The sequence below is a fragment of the Xiphophorus couchianus genome, chromosome 5 (genome assembly GCF_001444195.1).
Source record: "Xiphophorus couchianus chromosome 5, X_couchianus-1.0, whole genome shotgun sequence".
NCBI classification, from domain to species: domain Eukaryota; kingdom Metazoa; phylum Chordata; class Actinopteri; order Cyprinodontiformes; family Poeciliidae; genus Xiphophorus; species Xiphophorus couchianus.
The window spans coordinates 1,036,711-1,052,273 of NC_040232.1; the positions used below are offsets into that span (position 1 = coordinate 1,036,711).

The following is a 15,563-nucleotide window of genomic DNA, read 5'->3' on the forward strand; positions in this document are numbered from 1 at the left end:
ATTTGGCCTTCAATTTGGAAAATTACTTTAAATTGGATGAACTGATTCAGGCAGTTGTTAAATTTTTCTGGTTTTCTAGAGTCTAGAAATGCTCCAGGATGCCGACACAAAACAGGAAGTTAGAACCTCGTGTCCACTGGCTGCCATCAGCTTTTAAAGTGACCTCTGTGACCTTTAACTGAGACTGGTGAGTCCGATAAGGAGATCGGTCAGAGAAGCTTATTTTAAAGAAACGGCTGAAGACATTTTGTTCACAAATGTCTCCACCCGTTTCTAAACGACTCCAGAGTCAAAAACAAAGAAGCAGATTCTACAGTCGAGAACCAAAAGTCCGACCCGATGCACCGCGTTCAGGGTCTGCCTCATGGAGCCCTGGGCCACCTGAGGCTCCAAACGGACGATGTTTCTTTTTGTTCCTGACCTGAACAGAAAGGTCAAGAACAGAATTGAAAATGAATTAGAATTCATTTTCAATTGAATTCCATAATCAAGCGGTAACCAGTAACTATGTAACAAAATAGGTCATCAGGTCCAGTAACCAGTAACAAACTGGTAACCAGTAGCTGATGCAGAAGTATGAATATGAACCTTCCTGTTCAGCTGAACATCTGGAATCTGATCTGGTTCATAGTCATCTTGATAGACCTAGATCGTCTAGATCAGTGGTTCTCAAATGGGGGTACGCGTACCCCTGGGGGTACGTGGAGGTACTGCAGGGGGTACGTGAAGCTTTTCAAAATATCTAAAAAATCAGCAGGCTCCTCAAATCAAATCAAATGTTCAATGCAAAGTGATTAAAGTGCAATCTTCTTTTTTTTTATCCTAAAAGAGGTAACGTTTATTTTTTTTGTGAGCAAATCTTTATTTATTAAGTTAATTTATTTTGTAAACAAAATATAATTTATTTATAATTAAATTACAGATTTATTTCTGTGAACACATTTTAGTTATTTATGTATATATTTAATTTTGTACCATTATAGAGACCAATATAAATTAGCAGCATTTTGCATATTTCAGGTTTGACTGGTTTTATACCTTCCTGGTGGTCACCGTCTTCTGTTTTTCTTTTTTGTTTAACCATGCAATGTTTGCAATATGGATGTATTTGTCAGGTTCACTGATATAAGTTGTTTGGCTTTAATAAATCAGACAGTGATTTTACAGCACTGTACCTCTTTTTAATTCCAAAAATGTTTTGCCCGTGTCAGGGGGTACTTGACTAAAAATATATTTTTAAGGGGGTACATCACTGAAAAAAGTTTGAGAACCACTGGTCTAGATCACAAGAACTGATGCTAAAATCAGAGCAGTAAGGAGCTCTGCTACTGGTTTCCTGTTTGCTACTGGTGTTCCACTGGTGTCCACATGGGGGCAGTGTTGCACTGACTGATCAGTTAAATTTTTTAATGAAGCTGAAGTTCAGAGAAATTTCCCTTCATGAATAAATGAACCAGATATTCCTTAAAAACAGGAAGTGATGGAAGCAAACAAAATGTCCAAAACACCATCCAGATATTTACATGTCCTCCATCCGACCAGATCTGACCCGACCAGAATCATCCTCTGTCATCAGGTCTGGTTCCGACTTCTGCTCTGATCAGAAAAAAGTTCTGATTTTATCTGACAGTAAACCAGAACCAGCATCCGGGTCAGAACCGGAGGTTCAGCAGGTGTGATGTCGGGTTTCATCCCACAAACTGTCGGACACCTAAAGAGTTCTGAACAGGTCCGACGGTTCTGGTGTTTTTGTCTGGCAGACCCCGAGCGGCCCGTCCTGAATGGACGGTTAGGTGGTGTTGTCATGGCAACGAGCCCCTGCGCAGCATCCATGCAGCGAAGCGTCGCATCTGCTGGGCGGCGCCGCGGCTCTCCTCCTGCAGGCGCAGGTTGTCCCGTCGCAGGTCGAGGATCTGCTGCTGCAGCGCCGCTTTGTCCTTCTGCTCCTGAACGCATCACAGCAACACCTCAGCCTGATGTCATCCTCTCACCTGTATGACATCAGCAAGTCAGGCTTACCTTCAGCAGGTCCAGCTGAAGCCGCTGAAGGATCTCCTCCAGCTGAGACACTTTACCTGAGAGGGAAGCTGTGATGTCACTGAGGGGGAGAGGACGATAATGATGACATCATCAATGACATCACAAAGTGTCTTCAAAGTTGCTCCAGGTGTTATTCCTCACCTGTTCAAGGCGGGGCTCCCTGATCTCACTTCCTGAATGTAACGGAGCGGATGGTCAGTGAGAGACGATGGAAACACACCTGCAGTGGTTCACACACACACACACACACACACACACACACACACACACACACACACACACACACACACACACACGTTGAGGCAGTGTGACCTTCACCTGTCTCTCTTCCCATGTCTAACTCCGCCCCCCAAACTCTCTGGCCTCAGCCAATGATTTGAGGGCTCAGGAAAGCTGCTACCGGAAGTAGTTTTATTGTGAAATTCCAGCTGCTCACCCTTCTGAAGAGGTGTAGGCCGGCGTCTGATGGTCGGTGCGCTGTGGTGGCGCCGCATGATGTGGGCGGGGCTCTGCAGAGTCCCGCCGCTGGCAAGGGACAAACTGTCATGTGACCTGCTGCGGGTTAGATGTTTCCATGGAAATGGGGCGGAGACTCCAGAGACTCTGCAGGTAGACTGAGACGGGAACCAGATGAGGGGCCGAGCCACTCTGACTGTGACCTCATTACGGTTCTGACCAATCACAGCCGTGTGAACCCCTCTGAGATCTGATTGGTCAGAACCGACCACGCCGACCCGGACCTGAGACGGATCCAGCCGGCACCTCAGAATCAAGGAGGGTGTGGCAGAAGTCTGGGTTCTGGAAGTGGAGGTTCTGCCCGTCACCAGAACCTCGTTATTCGTCTGAAGAGTTTGTGCGAAGTCGTGTAAACACCGATTTCAAGCGGTGAAGCTCCTCCATCTATAAAGTTTTTGTGTTCACTAGGAAACGTTTTTGGGTCAGGGTCAGGGTTAGCTATAGCTGAGTTTCAGACACGTGGCCCGGATGATGCGCAAAATTCAGATGGAGGTTCTGAAGTGGATTTCTCTGGTTCAAATCAGAGCAAAATGGACCACAGCTAGTAGCTAACGCGCTAAATGGGCTGGAACATATGAGGCATCTCGAAAAACTGCGTATATTTAGAATATGATCCATATTCTCTCTGTAAAAAAGACTTCTCTTATAATCTTGAGGATTTACCCTCCAGATAGTTAGTTAGATCCACATAACTAACTATCTGGAGTTTCAGACCTCAAATTATACAATGAGCCAGAAGAAAGTTTTCAAAATCTTTTAGTTTCAGGTTGGGTCAAATTTAGGACCAACAGAATCATTAAATGGCTGTGGACTGGTTTCTGCCGGGTGAGTAGTGAGTTGTGCTATTTAAGTAATTAGTCTATGATAACGATGCTACCGCTAGCAACAAGCTAACCCATGTTATTTCTATGAGCTTGGATCTCCTGGTAAATCATTTAGAAATGATGCGGAAATGCAGAAACAACAAGAAGACATCACCGATGTGCAGGGTCGTATAGCAGAGCCGGAAGAGTGGAACATGGAAGCGAAGGACGCCATTCTGAGTAAAAGAGGACCCCAACAGCAAAGAAAACTACAAGAGAAGCTAACTGAAGTGGAAGGGCACGATAGGCGCTGTAAAATAAGAATTTATATCGTGGCCGAACAAGACAACGAATCAGTTCGAGAAATGGTGGAGGGGCTCCTGCACTGAAAGCAAGCTCTGCCAGACGGAACCAAGCTGGAGATCCAACGGGCTCAAAGAAGCCTTGGAAAGAAACCACCACCGGGGGCTAATCCCAGGTCCATAGTGGTGAATTTCCTTAAACACAAAACCAAAGAAGACATTCTGGCAAAAGTGTGGAAAAAGAAAATCTAAGTCGAGGGGAGATGGATATTTTTTGACCATGTTTACCCCACCGAGGTAATGGAAAAACGCAAATCCTACTCTGGGATAAAAAAGGCTCTGAAAGATCAAAAGATCTGCTTCCAGAAAAGCTAAATAAATGAAATGTAACCTCCCCAGCCATACAGACATAGAGCTGTGACTGTTCCCCCACACGGTTCATGTCTGAGTCCAACACGGAGGTCGGAGCGGATCCATGACCTGCATTGGACCTGAATCCTACAACCACTCAACATTAACCTACAACTCCTGCATGGATTTGGTTTACAGAAGCTAAATAAACATTAGCGCTCTGAGGACAACCAAGCTAGGCCATAAAATAATATCTTACATATGAATGCTTGTCTTTCTAAGGAACTGTCCAGTAAAATATCTGAAAATACAATATAAACGATGCGATCGTTACCCGTTAGAAACTCGGCGCTGCACACTCTGGCGTTGTTAGTTTTCACACTTCCTGTTTTTAGCTGTAGATTGTTGATCCACTTTTCTCCTCTTTTTTTCTGTAAGTTTTTAAAATTAACTCCCTTGTGACCGACTACCTTAGAAACAGGAAAATAACGTTTATCTTTCTCTGTGTTAGAACGGCTGGAACAACCGTACAGGACTCAGACTTTAGGCTTTTTGATGCTGGATCAACATATTTCCTTCCTGACCTCCATCTGCATTGCGTGACGTTGGTGCAGCCCAGCAATACTCTGCTGAAGAGGCGGGGCCCTACTAAAACCTGACCAATCAGGTTACTGCTCATTCGTCTGAGCAACTTCTGCTTCCTGCAGGATCTCAAGTCAGGACGTTTTCACTCGCTCATTTAGTTCAGATCTCAGTTTTATTACTGACAGAAATATTTCAGACTCACCTTCTGGCCTCTGATTGGACGATGGCTGGGTCTGGAACAGGAAGTCAGGTCAAGTTTATTAGTCTTGAGCAACAAGGCACTTCAAAGTGTTTTACATCAAATGAACATCACTGAGTCACTAACTGAGAAACACTCATTATAATCATCAATACATTATCAATATGTTGGTCAATTATTCATATTTCATTAATCAAACTCCAACCATCTGGATTTCTAGCCTGAAAGGAGCTCAAGGTTTCAGCTGTTTTGCAACAGCAGAACTTTAATCCATTCAGTGATTTCTAAACTAGCAGCAGTTTAAAGTCTCTTCTCTCAATGAAGGACATAGAACCGGGTGACATAGAACTAGCTGATGTACAGTTATGTTCATAATAATAGTAGTGTGTTTAAAATGGTGAGTAAACCTCAAAATTCTTCAAATAAGTTGCATTTTAATGAACACAAATGCTTTGGGGACACATTCTATTTCAAAGCAAAAATGTGGAAAAGTAATTGAATATTACAATATTTTACAGAAAGTCAAGAAATACAATGTTCAAAAAAATAGCAGTGGTGACATCTTTTTCTGGGGATGAAGGTCAGATGGGGGTCAGATGAGGGTCAGATGGGGGTCAGATGCTAGAAGGTGAGCATGTGTCTCAGGTGACGGCACCGAATATCACCTGGTTTTTCTCACCTGCCAGTTTCCTCCAGTAACAAACCGCTGTTCAACCTGCTACGCCCCGCCTCCCACGGACAGGTATCCTGGCTGCAGAGACGCTCTGCATCCCAGCTGGCATCACCTGGGGGGGTCAAAGGTGAATCTGCCTTCACTCTGTCTGCTGATGATGAACATCTGGTTCCACAATAGTCTCTGAAAAAAGCAGAGCAGATGTTAAGCACCTGCCCAGCTACTCACTTGTCCTGCCCTGATGGGAAACCATTACAGGCCTAATAAAGGTCAAATAAAGGTCAAATAAACAGACTACATTTGCTCCAACTGCTCGCTATAGAAATATTGATACATAAATGCTGTCAGCTTGTATCAGTTATGGCTGAGCATGCACACAAACACATGGATTAAATGTTGAAACGTTTTTCAGAAACGTTTGTGTTTCTGCTCCAGTGCAGCAGGGGGCACCGCTCCAGGACTTAAGGACAATATTCATTTTGGAGAAGTGACTCTTCAGTTACTTAGCAACAGAGCCTCTGAGGTCGGTCACGAGACGGCTCGGCCCCGCCGACTCCTTCCTGTGGACGTCCGTCAGGACCAGCGTTGCCCCAGCGACCGGAGGCAGTGCTGACGGCGAGTACAGGGCGGAGTCTATGCCGCTGTCCACCGACACGCCGCTGAGACAGGCGAGCTGAGGCGTCGAGGTCCTGCCATCACTGCTGCTGCTGGACAACGTGTTGCTGCAACTCGAGCAACTTGTGGCTGCAAACTGCAGAGAGACACGTTCAGGTGGGACTGAAAAACTTTAAGAACGATGTCAGCGTTTCGGTGGACTCACCTGCGGCCACCGGCTGCCGTCTCCGTCTGCTGGACTCGCACACTGAGGAAGACGAGGAGGAAGACCATGGAGTCTGGGTTCTGGACGGGAACATGAGCAGACAGGCGGGATAAGCAGAACTTGCAGAACCCGCAGGTTCATGGGACCGAGCTACGGCAAAAACATCTCAGGAAGCTAAACGTCCAGTCGTTCAGCTCTTACTCTGGAAGCCAAATGGATCCTGGTTCCGGTTCCAGTCACCTCTGTCTCTACTGGGCCGGTGTTGCGTGGACCTGGTGCGTCCATCAGAACCAACAAACCAATCACGAGGAGCTCTGCAGGGCAGATCAACACACATTGCTGTCAAGGTCCGTTTCTGCTGGGGAACCTGGTTCTGTTCCAATTCGGTTCTGGTCCAGTTCTAATACCTGATGTCGTTCTTGATGTCAGAAGAAGAGCTCAGTTGGACTGGGCTCTGATTGGATGGTGTTCTGGCGCAGGAAGTGACATCAGGGTCCAGTCTGAGCTCCAGCAGGGGGAGCCGTTGGGTCTCAGAGAAACTCCTGAAGATGAAACTTTAGTGAAGCTTCACAAACTGAACCGTAGTTCTTCATCTGAACAAGTTCAGTTCAGTTCACACATCTTAGAAAACAACATTCATTAATAATGAAAATAAATAAACATTAATTCAAAATATTACTTATATTATCATTCATTACAATAAAACTCAATACATTTTCTGGGGCTGCTCAATGATTCACTCCTACTGGCTAAAGGTAGAAAAAGAGTTCAGAGCAATTCTTGGTTTTGAAATTGAGCACAATTTTAAAATTATATATTTAAGTAATTTACCAACTGAAGTCAACACTCAAGATAAGTACCTTCTGAAAATACTACTGATAGCAGGAAGGAAATCAATAACAAGAAAGTGTCTCAGTGGGAGCCCACCGACATTGAGTGACTGGTCAGCCACAGTAGAAGAAATGCGTGAAATGGAAATGCTTACCTTCTCCATAAGACTCCAGGAAAACAAAAGTCAAAAATATTGGTTGAAATGGTTAATTTATAGGAAATCTAAAGCAAGTTGAGTATCATTAGTTAATTATTCGGGGTGGCAATTGAGGTTTGGCGCTGTACAGTTTTGCAGGACTTGGTAACTATACAAAGAAACTCTCACCTGTTTGACTCTTCATGGATCTCTACATACATTGTAACCTGTTCACCTGAATTCTGTCTGTAATTTAATTTTATTTGTGTATGTAGTACTGCTGTCCCCCTCCCTTGGTGACCTTTCAGTTCTGTATGCTGTTCATTGTACTTGTTGTGATTTTTATCTTTTTATTTTATTATTGCTATTATTTCCTCTCCTTTTTTGTTGTGGTTGTATTTTACCATGTATAAAAATCTGATCAAAAATAAAGTATTAAAAAAAACAAAAAAACTCAATACATTTCCTCCTGCTCACAGCTCAAAAGATTGTAAATGTTTTTTCTCGACACCAGAAACCAGATTAGGGACAAATTGTGCTTCAGGAACAAATGCAGATGTCAGGGTCACGTGACCTCTGACCCCTGGACCTTATGAAATGGAACCGTACAATTTCCATTTAAAGCCGCTCTGGTAGATCTACTGCTGCCCTGAAATTTCTCAAAAACATCCTTCTTTTAGATTTGACTTCAGGTAAAAAATAACATTTCTTTCTCCTCGATAGCTGCAGGTCACATGACAAACCTCTTGGGGTCATGGTTCTGGTAACCCTTCCTGGTTCTGGTCGGGTCCAGCCACCAGGGTGCAGACTAATGTTGATGTCACAGGAAACAAGAAGTGAAATATTTTCTACCTGAGTGATGGACTCTGACCTGAACCTCCAGAGCCACATAAAGACAGTTACAAAGTTGGCCTTCTATCACCTGAAGAACATTTCCAGGATTAAAGGACTAATGTCTCAGCCAGATCTAGAGAAACTCATCCATGCGTTCATCTTCAGTCGTATTGATTATTGCAACAGCGTCTTCACAGGTCTGTCCAACAAATCAATCAAACAGCTGCAGCTGATCCAGATGCTGCTGCTGGCGTTCTGACTAAAACCAGGAAGATAGAGCACATAACACCAGTTTTAAAGTCCCTCCACTGGCTCCCTGTAGCTCAGAGAATAGACTTTAAAATACTGTTAGTTTATAAATCACTGAACGGCTTAGTACCACAATACATTAAAGATCTGCTGTTGTTGTATCAACCTTCCAGACCTCTCAGGTTCTGGTTCTGCTCTGCATCCCCAGAACCAGAACCAAACGAGGAGAAGCAGCTTTCAGCATCTATGCACCACAAATTTGGAACAAACTTCCAGAAAACTGTAAAACAGCTGAAACACTGACTTCTTTTAAATCTCGACTAAAAACCCACCTGTTTAGGATTGTATTTGAAATGTAATCAATTACAAATTTATTGATGGAACTTGACTTAATGCTGTGTTTTGATTATTGATTCTATATTGCTTTGTGTTTCTGTGTTTGATATGATGTAAAGCACTTTGAAATGCCTGCTGCTGAAATGTGCTATACAAATAAATTTGATTGATTGATTGATTGATACCTGCGTGGCGTCCCATCTCTGAGAGGCGGGAGTACGATGGCGCTGACGTTCGCCGACGTCCTCAGCAGCTCGATCATCTGCTCGTGAGAAAGTGTTGCCACGGCAACTGAGCAGATTTCCACCAACCGGCAGCCGGGGCGAAGACCCGCCTGCCAGGCGAAACCGTGGGCCTCGACGTCGGCCACCACGCCCTCGAAGTTGACGTGGAAGCCCAGCTGACCGAGCCGGTTCCTCCTCAGAGTCACGGCGGCCCCCGCAGCGCCATGGGTCACCGTCTGAAAGGTCACATGACCAGGTTATTACGCGGTTAAGGAGGCGGTCGGAGAGGGGCCGGGGACCAATGAGAGCCCAGCTCACCTTCAACCGTTGCGTGATCTCCTGGGAGTCCTCCCAGCGGCCATCCCGTGTGGAGAACGCCACGCAGAGTCCGTGTTGGTAGAACACCTGGATGGATCCATGTGCCGTGTTCCAGCCAATCACGTCCCTGCATGAACAGTGAAACACCACCTTTCTGCCCGCCTCTTCTATCAGCACCAGCAGCTCGCCGGAGACGGCCAGTCGGCAGGCCACTGCCACAGAAGTGCGGGGGTCGCGAACCGTCACGCTCCAGGTGAGGGCGCCTGCGCTCTGCAGGTAGGCCAGCGGATGCGGCGCCAGACGCTCCTTCTTCTTTCCGCCCAGAGAGATGAAGCTGAAGCGGACGCCAGAGGAGGAGGAGTCCAATGGTGTCGTCGTCACAAAGCTGTCCACCAACTGCTTCAGCTGCTCCTTGCGAGCACGAGTCGCAATGGTGACAAACGACTCGGACTTGCGGGTGGCGTGTTTGGCGTTGATGATCTTGGTCAGCAGGAAGTCCACGAAGGCAGAGGAGGCAGGAGCCATCCAACCAAATGGGATTGATGGACCGAAGGGCGGGACGCCCCGGGACCTAGACACGGCAAGACTGAAAGACACGGCAACTTCACATCTGGAGTCGGACCTGGGACACCTCACTTCCTGTGGACGAAGTCTAACCTGTAACAGGTGTGCTGGGTGCAGGGTCGGTGAACTCGAACGATGATGAAGACATGCTGGAGGTCGGCACGGATGATCTGGGGCTTGAAGGGCGGAGCATCAGGTTCCTGGAAAATCACGGTGACATCGTTCCCAACGAGGTGTGACCTCAGTACCTGAAAACAAAAATCAACTTCACTTCTCCTGTAGCGCTGTGGAAACCCCCTATAGCTTAGCACCATGCAGTACCTGAGCAGAACCATCGGCAACAGTTTGTAGCAGGGCAGAAACGTGGAACGTCAGCTGAAATTCTTGGAACATCATGGAAACAGTTGGACTTTCTGTTGAGTTGCCTGAAAGGAGACAGAAACTGTTCGCTCTCGGATTCGGATTGCAAAGGGATTTCAGTTGCAGTTTTATTCACATCCCAGAAGGAAATTGGTTTGCACTAAGCATCAAAAATAGAAAAAACAGAAAACATCTCATTCATTCTGTGAGAGCACTTATCAGGAGCAATAACTCATGCCCTAGTGCATTAAGTGCATGGCACTCTCAAGATGATATGAATATAACATGCGCCATATTGCTACCTGCCTTGACTCACATATGAGCTTCAGTGCCATCCCATAATAACCCACCGGGTTCAATGTGTTGGTCTCTCTCCAGCTGGACTGGCTTCAACTATTCTGGCTGTCCTCCAGGTCTAGCCGAGAGTTTATGGGGATTTCTGACCATTCTTCCAGAAGCGCATTTGTGAGGCCACACACTGATGTGGGATGAGAAGGCCGGGCTCTCCATCATGTCTTTATGGACCTTGCCTTGTGCTCTGGTCCATAAAGGGTCCAGATCCAAACAGTTCCCACAAAGATGGGAGCCTGGAAGTGTCCAAAATGTCTTGGTCTGCTGAAGCAGTCAGAGTTCTTAGTTCCAGGAACTAAGGGGCTCCTGAACAACAACCCCACACCATGATCCCTCCCTCCACCAAACTTTACGCTTGGCACAGTGGAGTCAGTACCTCCACTGCTCTGGAGTCCAGTGGCGGCGGCTTCACACCTTTACATCCGACGCTTTGCCTTGACCTTGGTGATGTATGGCTTGGATGCAGCTGGTCGCCATGGAAACCCATTCCATGAAGCTCTCTGTTCCTGAGCTAATCTGAAGGCCACATGAAGTCTGGAGGTCTGTAGTGACTGACTGCAGAAAGTTGGCGACCTCTTCACACTATGAGCTTCAGCAACCGCTGACCCTCAGTTTACGTGGCCGACCACTAGGGGGCTGAGTTGCTTCCACTTTCATATAACACAGCTGACTGAATATTTAGGAGCAGGAAATTTCAGGACTGGATTTGTTGGACATCCTAGAGCGAAACATTTGTTCTCAAATGTTTGTAAAAGCAGTTTTCATTCGTCCTGTGGCCATGATTGGAACACCTGGATCCATTCATTTGGATGGGTGAGCAAATATTTTTGGCAATATAGAGTATGAATTTCAAAAAACCTAGAAAGCAGCCTGGATATTCCAGTCAAAGCCCAGGAGTTAAGCTGAGCAGTGAAGGAATGAAAGAAACCCGACCACGCCGGGTTCTGGTCCTACCCATCAAACTCTCTTCAGAGTGGATGTTCAGGTTGAGAGTCAGGTTAGCCTTAAGTAACCAGGTCATTTTTCCCACGTCTGTTGGAGCCACTTCTTTGATTTATTTTATTAAGTTAAAGATTTAGTTTTTTTAAAAGTCCATAATTTCTTTTAAGCACAAAAAGAAACCAAAGGAGAACAAAGACCGTTCAGTGCGTCTGTTCTCATGTGATTTTAGTGTCACATGACCGGGCCGGACGGGAGGCGCCGCCGGCCGCCATCAAACCGTCGTGTCGCTGCCTCTCACTGACAGGAAGCAACTTGGACGGGTTTGTGGAAAAAAACCTTCAGATGATCAAGCATTTAGAGAGAAGGGACTGGGTTAGGGGTTAGAACCTTTCGGACCCGGCCTGAGACATTGGGCTCCAACAGCAGTGACCCAGATAGAAGTTCTGGTTTGGTCAAATATCTAAAAGTGGACCTGATCTTGAACAGAACATATTTGGACCATAAGAAAGGAGGTTCTGGTACCAGAGTTCTGCTGGTCTTGGTGCTTGTAGAAATTCTTCATCGGGTCGCTGTGGCCCAGCAAGTTTAGGAACTGGGTCAGGGCAGGACTGCTGGTCTCTCCCGTGTTCTGACCGGCCCGGCTCAGCTGCAGGTCCACTCTGTGCTGGAGGACAAGCTGCAGGAAAACAGGAAGACGGATCAGAACCAGCGCGTCAAGAGCTGTGACGATAGACCTGTCGGTCCAACTCCAGTGTTTACGCCACGTTCTGCTCTGCCAGAACCAGAACCGCCCATCCTTTCTACTTCTACAAGGACCAACGCCGTGTTGCTTTTAGATGTCAGAACGTGGATCAATCCAGCAACACCAGAACCTCCACTGAACAGAACAGCAGCCTGGGGTTCTGGTGTCCTGGTTCCGGTCCAACCACATTTAGTGTGCTAATAGGGACCAGCTGAACCTTGTCCAGAACCGTGGAGAGAAAGGAAAACCATTCCTGCTTTTCAGCACTATAAGGTCCGTAGGACTACCAGAACCACCAGAACAGGCAGTTGGATCAGCAGAACCAGCAGAACCAGCTCACCTCCTGCTGATCCAGTTGCAGCAGCAGGTCTGGGACTTTGGGGGAACGGCTTGCCACTCGCAGGTTCTGGATGTTGAGTTCTGGGACCACAAACTCCAGGACATCCTTCAGGGGAAGACCTCGACCCGACCCGTGTTTGGACGAAGAAGGGACCGAGTCCTCCATGATGGATCCTCTCAGGGTGGGCAGCTGAGGAGAAACAGGAAGCTGCTTCTTAGAACATGAGATCTTGCGCTGACCAGGGCTGGTTGGATCGGTTACCTGGCCGGTCCGGAGGATGATCCTGTAGCAGAACCCGACTGGGTTTCCTCCATCATCCACAGCGTCTCGACGGACGCTCAGCGAAATCGGACCGAACTTCGGATCAACGGCAAAATAATTCTGGTGATCTAGAGGGACACCAGCCAGGAAACGGGTCACAGAACCTGAAACAGTTAAACACTGGGAGCAGAACCAGGACCAGAACCAGGACTGGGACCAGGTCTTACCTTTGGTGTAGAAGTATTTCTGGTAGTATGTGGCTCCCAGGTCCAGGTACTCGTCCGTCCCCCTGAGGTCTGCGGGACAGCGCTTGCTTCCTCTGGACGCCTCCAGGACAGACACGGCAGCATTGGTGCCGGTAGAGCCACTGGGCCGGGTCAGGTCCAAGTTCTGGTCCATTTCCCCTCCAAGCTCATTCAGGAAGTGAGGACAGGCTAGGACCAGAGCGCTGCTCCGTTCGACACCATCCTGGTCTTTGTGCCCCACTGACGGCAGCAGATCAGGAGCTTCTGCACAGGGACGTCCCTCTGCTACAGTGACGAGGACACTCTGAACATCATAATGAGAGAACCACCTGTGAGGGGTCAAAGGGCAGCTGCTGTCTTGGCGCACCTCAATGCCATTGGTCCGCTGAAGCCTCAGGCGGCCGAGGACAGACGTCTCCGTCTTCTTTTTGGGATCTCTGTCAGTGTCCTGTCCTGGAATGAAGACGATGTCCCCACGTGCGATCTGGACAGCCGCCTGCAGGCTGGGAGAAAGCACGGTAGAGACGGCGTCAGGCTCAGGGACTGGAGGAGGAGCACTGGGCTCCTGGTCCAGAACCTCCCAGAACCCCGCTGAGCTCAACAGGTCCACGCTGGACGAGCTCCCGTGTCTTCTGGTCAGCGTGGCTGTGGGACCTGCGTCCTCAGAACTGAAGTCACTGATGGTCGCCTCGCTGTTGCTCCTCTTCATCCTCACCAGGCCTGTCCTGAAGACCTGGACACCGGTCTCCGACCGACCCGACAGGTCCAGGCTGTCCTCCAGAAACTTCCTAGAAGGTCCATCCAACTGGCTCGGTCCCAGGCTGTCAACTCTCGAGGGGGGCCCGGCGTTCCCTATCTCCTGCTTCTTTGACCAGTTTGACACCCGGGCGCGAACCCCCATCTGAGGAACAGCTGGAGATCCCTGGGTCTGTGGAGAACCCATGACCTCCACAGACACTCAGCTGTCCACAGCTCTTCCAATCAATGAGTGTTCAGGAAGTCCACCGAGATCTTTGTCCCAGTCCTGAATCAGAGATCAGAACTCCTCCTGCTGCTGTCTGTGGTCCATCGGGTCCAGTCGGTCCACAGATAAGACGTTCCTTTGGACCTGAAAGACAAAAAGAAGAGTTGAGGAACTGACGGTTCTGAGGTCAAAGGGCAGGACTACAGAACAACAGCGTCAAGGATCTTAGAGTCAAAGTTCAATCTGAACAAACTGCAACTTGTCCTCAGGAAAATTCTTCACTTTTTTACATTAATCTGATATTTTATGGAACTTGGGAGTTTTTCACAGTTTCCAGAAATACAGAGTTAAATCTTCTATCTGTACTTTGGTGAGACGTTCGTCCACCAGGAGGGGCCTGTGGACGGACACGGCTCTGTGGACCAGAGGACCACAGAGCTCAGCCTGGGGTTCTACTGGTTCTGACTCGGTGGGGTGGGTCAGAACCAGCTCCAGGACAACATCTTTCCTGTTTACTGATTCCAATCAGCTGATTGCTGTGTGACATCACTTCCTGTATTTCAGAGCTGGGAGCTGATTTCATCTTTGGATAAACCTCCAGGAAATTCTCTTCCTGTTCTGCTGGTTCTGGTGGACCTCCGCCTGGATGAGCCAGTTACTTAGTTCACCTGTAGTTTAACTAGCGGGTACTAGTTAGTTCAACTAGTTAACCTCTAGTTAGTTTAATTAGCTCGGTCTTAACCAGCTAGCCTCGTTCACCACTAGTTAGTTCAACTTGTGAGCCTCGGTTCCGTCTCAGAATCTAGAACCTGGCGGGTTCTGCTCAAGATGGGCCCAAACTGGACTAAATTCAGTCCACAATGTCCGGTACCGAGTCTGGGTTCGGCGGGATGCCAGTGTGCAGCTGGGAACATGTTCTCCAGGAACCGGTTCTGTCAGTCGGTCCAAAAACACACAGAGGTTCTCCGGGAAGCTGCAGAGTGAAACACTTTATTTACTAACGGACCCGAACACATCGGAACCGGAGGTTCGGAGTTCTGCTAGACTCTGCGGGAGTTCTGGGAGCAGATGAATCCAGTTTCCATCAAGTTCGGACATTCTGGTGCAAGCTAAACTAAATCAAACAGACCCAAAAAGTTCTGAAAACACCCTCCGAACTCAGCAGAGTCCAAAGGCCCCAGAACCACGACCAGGTTCGAACTTCATACAATAACTTCTGTTCTAAATGTGGTTCGCCAGAACAACTCACCAATAACGCCATAAACACTCCCTGCCGAACCGGAACCACTTCCGGCAGAATCTCCAGTTGGTACCGGGCTGAACTGGTCCCCTGAAAAACTGCTCCAGATTCGGTTCTGTGGTTTCTGGTCCCGACTGGGAAAAGTCTCTCAGCTGTTTCCGGTCGGAGTTTCGGCTGGTGCTGCCTTCACTTACGGCTCGGATTATTAACTACTTTCCTCTTAACATTCGCTCAAAAGTTCTGTTCACCCTTCATCAGAACCAAGCCACCACCACCACCACCATCATCATCATCATCATCATCATCCCAGCAGCTGCGCTTCATGTGGTTAAAAAAA

General features: G+C 47.7%; 1 protein-coding gene across 1 annotated transcript; it reads right to left on the reverse strand.

Moving 5' to 3' along the window:
• Nucleotides 1-1,390: 1,390 nt before the first annotated feature.
• LOC114144078 (signal-induced proliferation-associated 1-like protein 2) lies at nt 1,391-15,540 on the reverse strand. Its single transcript, XM_028016543.1, has 19 exons — nt 15,236-15,540; nt 13,005-14,130; nt 12,778-12,905; nt 12,517-12,705; nt 11,957-12,110; nt 10,103-10,206; nt 9,875-10,029; nt 9,218-9,803; nt 8,861-9,135; nt 6,697-6,831; nt 6,491-6,603; nt 6,290-6,369; nt 5,973-6,220; nt 5,476-5,652; nt 4,800-4,830; nt 2,477-2,654; nt 2,182-2,260; nt 2,020-2,098; nt 1,391-1,946 (listed from the first exon to the last, which is right to left on the reverse strand). Exons 2-19 carry the CDS (start codon nt 13,963-13,965, stop codon nt 1,803-1,805), a joined length of 3,816 nt encoding a protein of 1,271 aa, XP_027872344.1. The 5' UTR covers nt 13,966-14,130; nt 15,236-15,540; the 3' UTR covers nt 1,391-1,802.
• Between the last annotated feature and the right edge of the window lie 23 nt (nt 15,541-15,563).

Coding starts and splice junctions, on each gene's coding strand:
- LOC114144078 (XM_028016543.1), bottom strand. CDS start 13,965: ATGGGTTCTCCACAGACCCAGGGATCTCCAGCTGTTCCTCAGATGGGG. Junction 10,030..10,102: donor TTGCCGATGGTTCTGCTCAG/GTACTGCATGGT, acceptor TTTTGTTTTCAG/GTACTGAGGTCACACCTCGT. Junction 4,831..5,475: donor TTACTGGAGGAAACTGGCAG/GTGAGAAAAACC, acceptor TTCCTGTTCCAG/ACCCAGCCATCGTCCAATCA.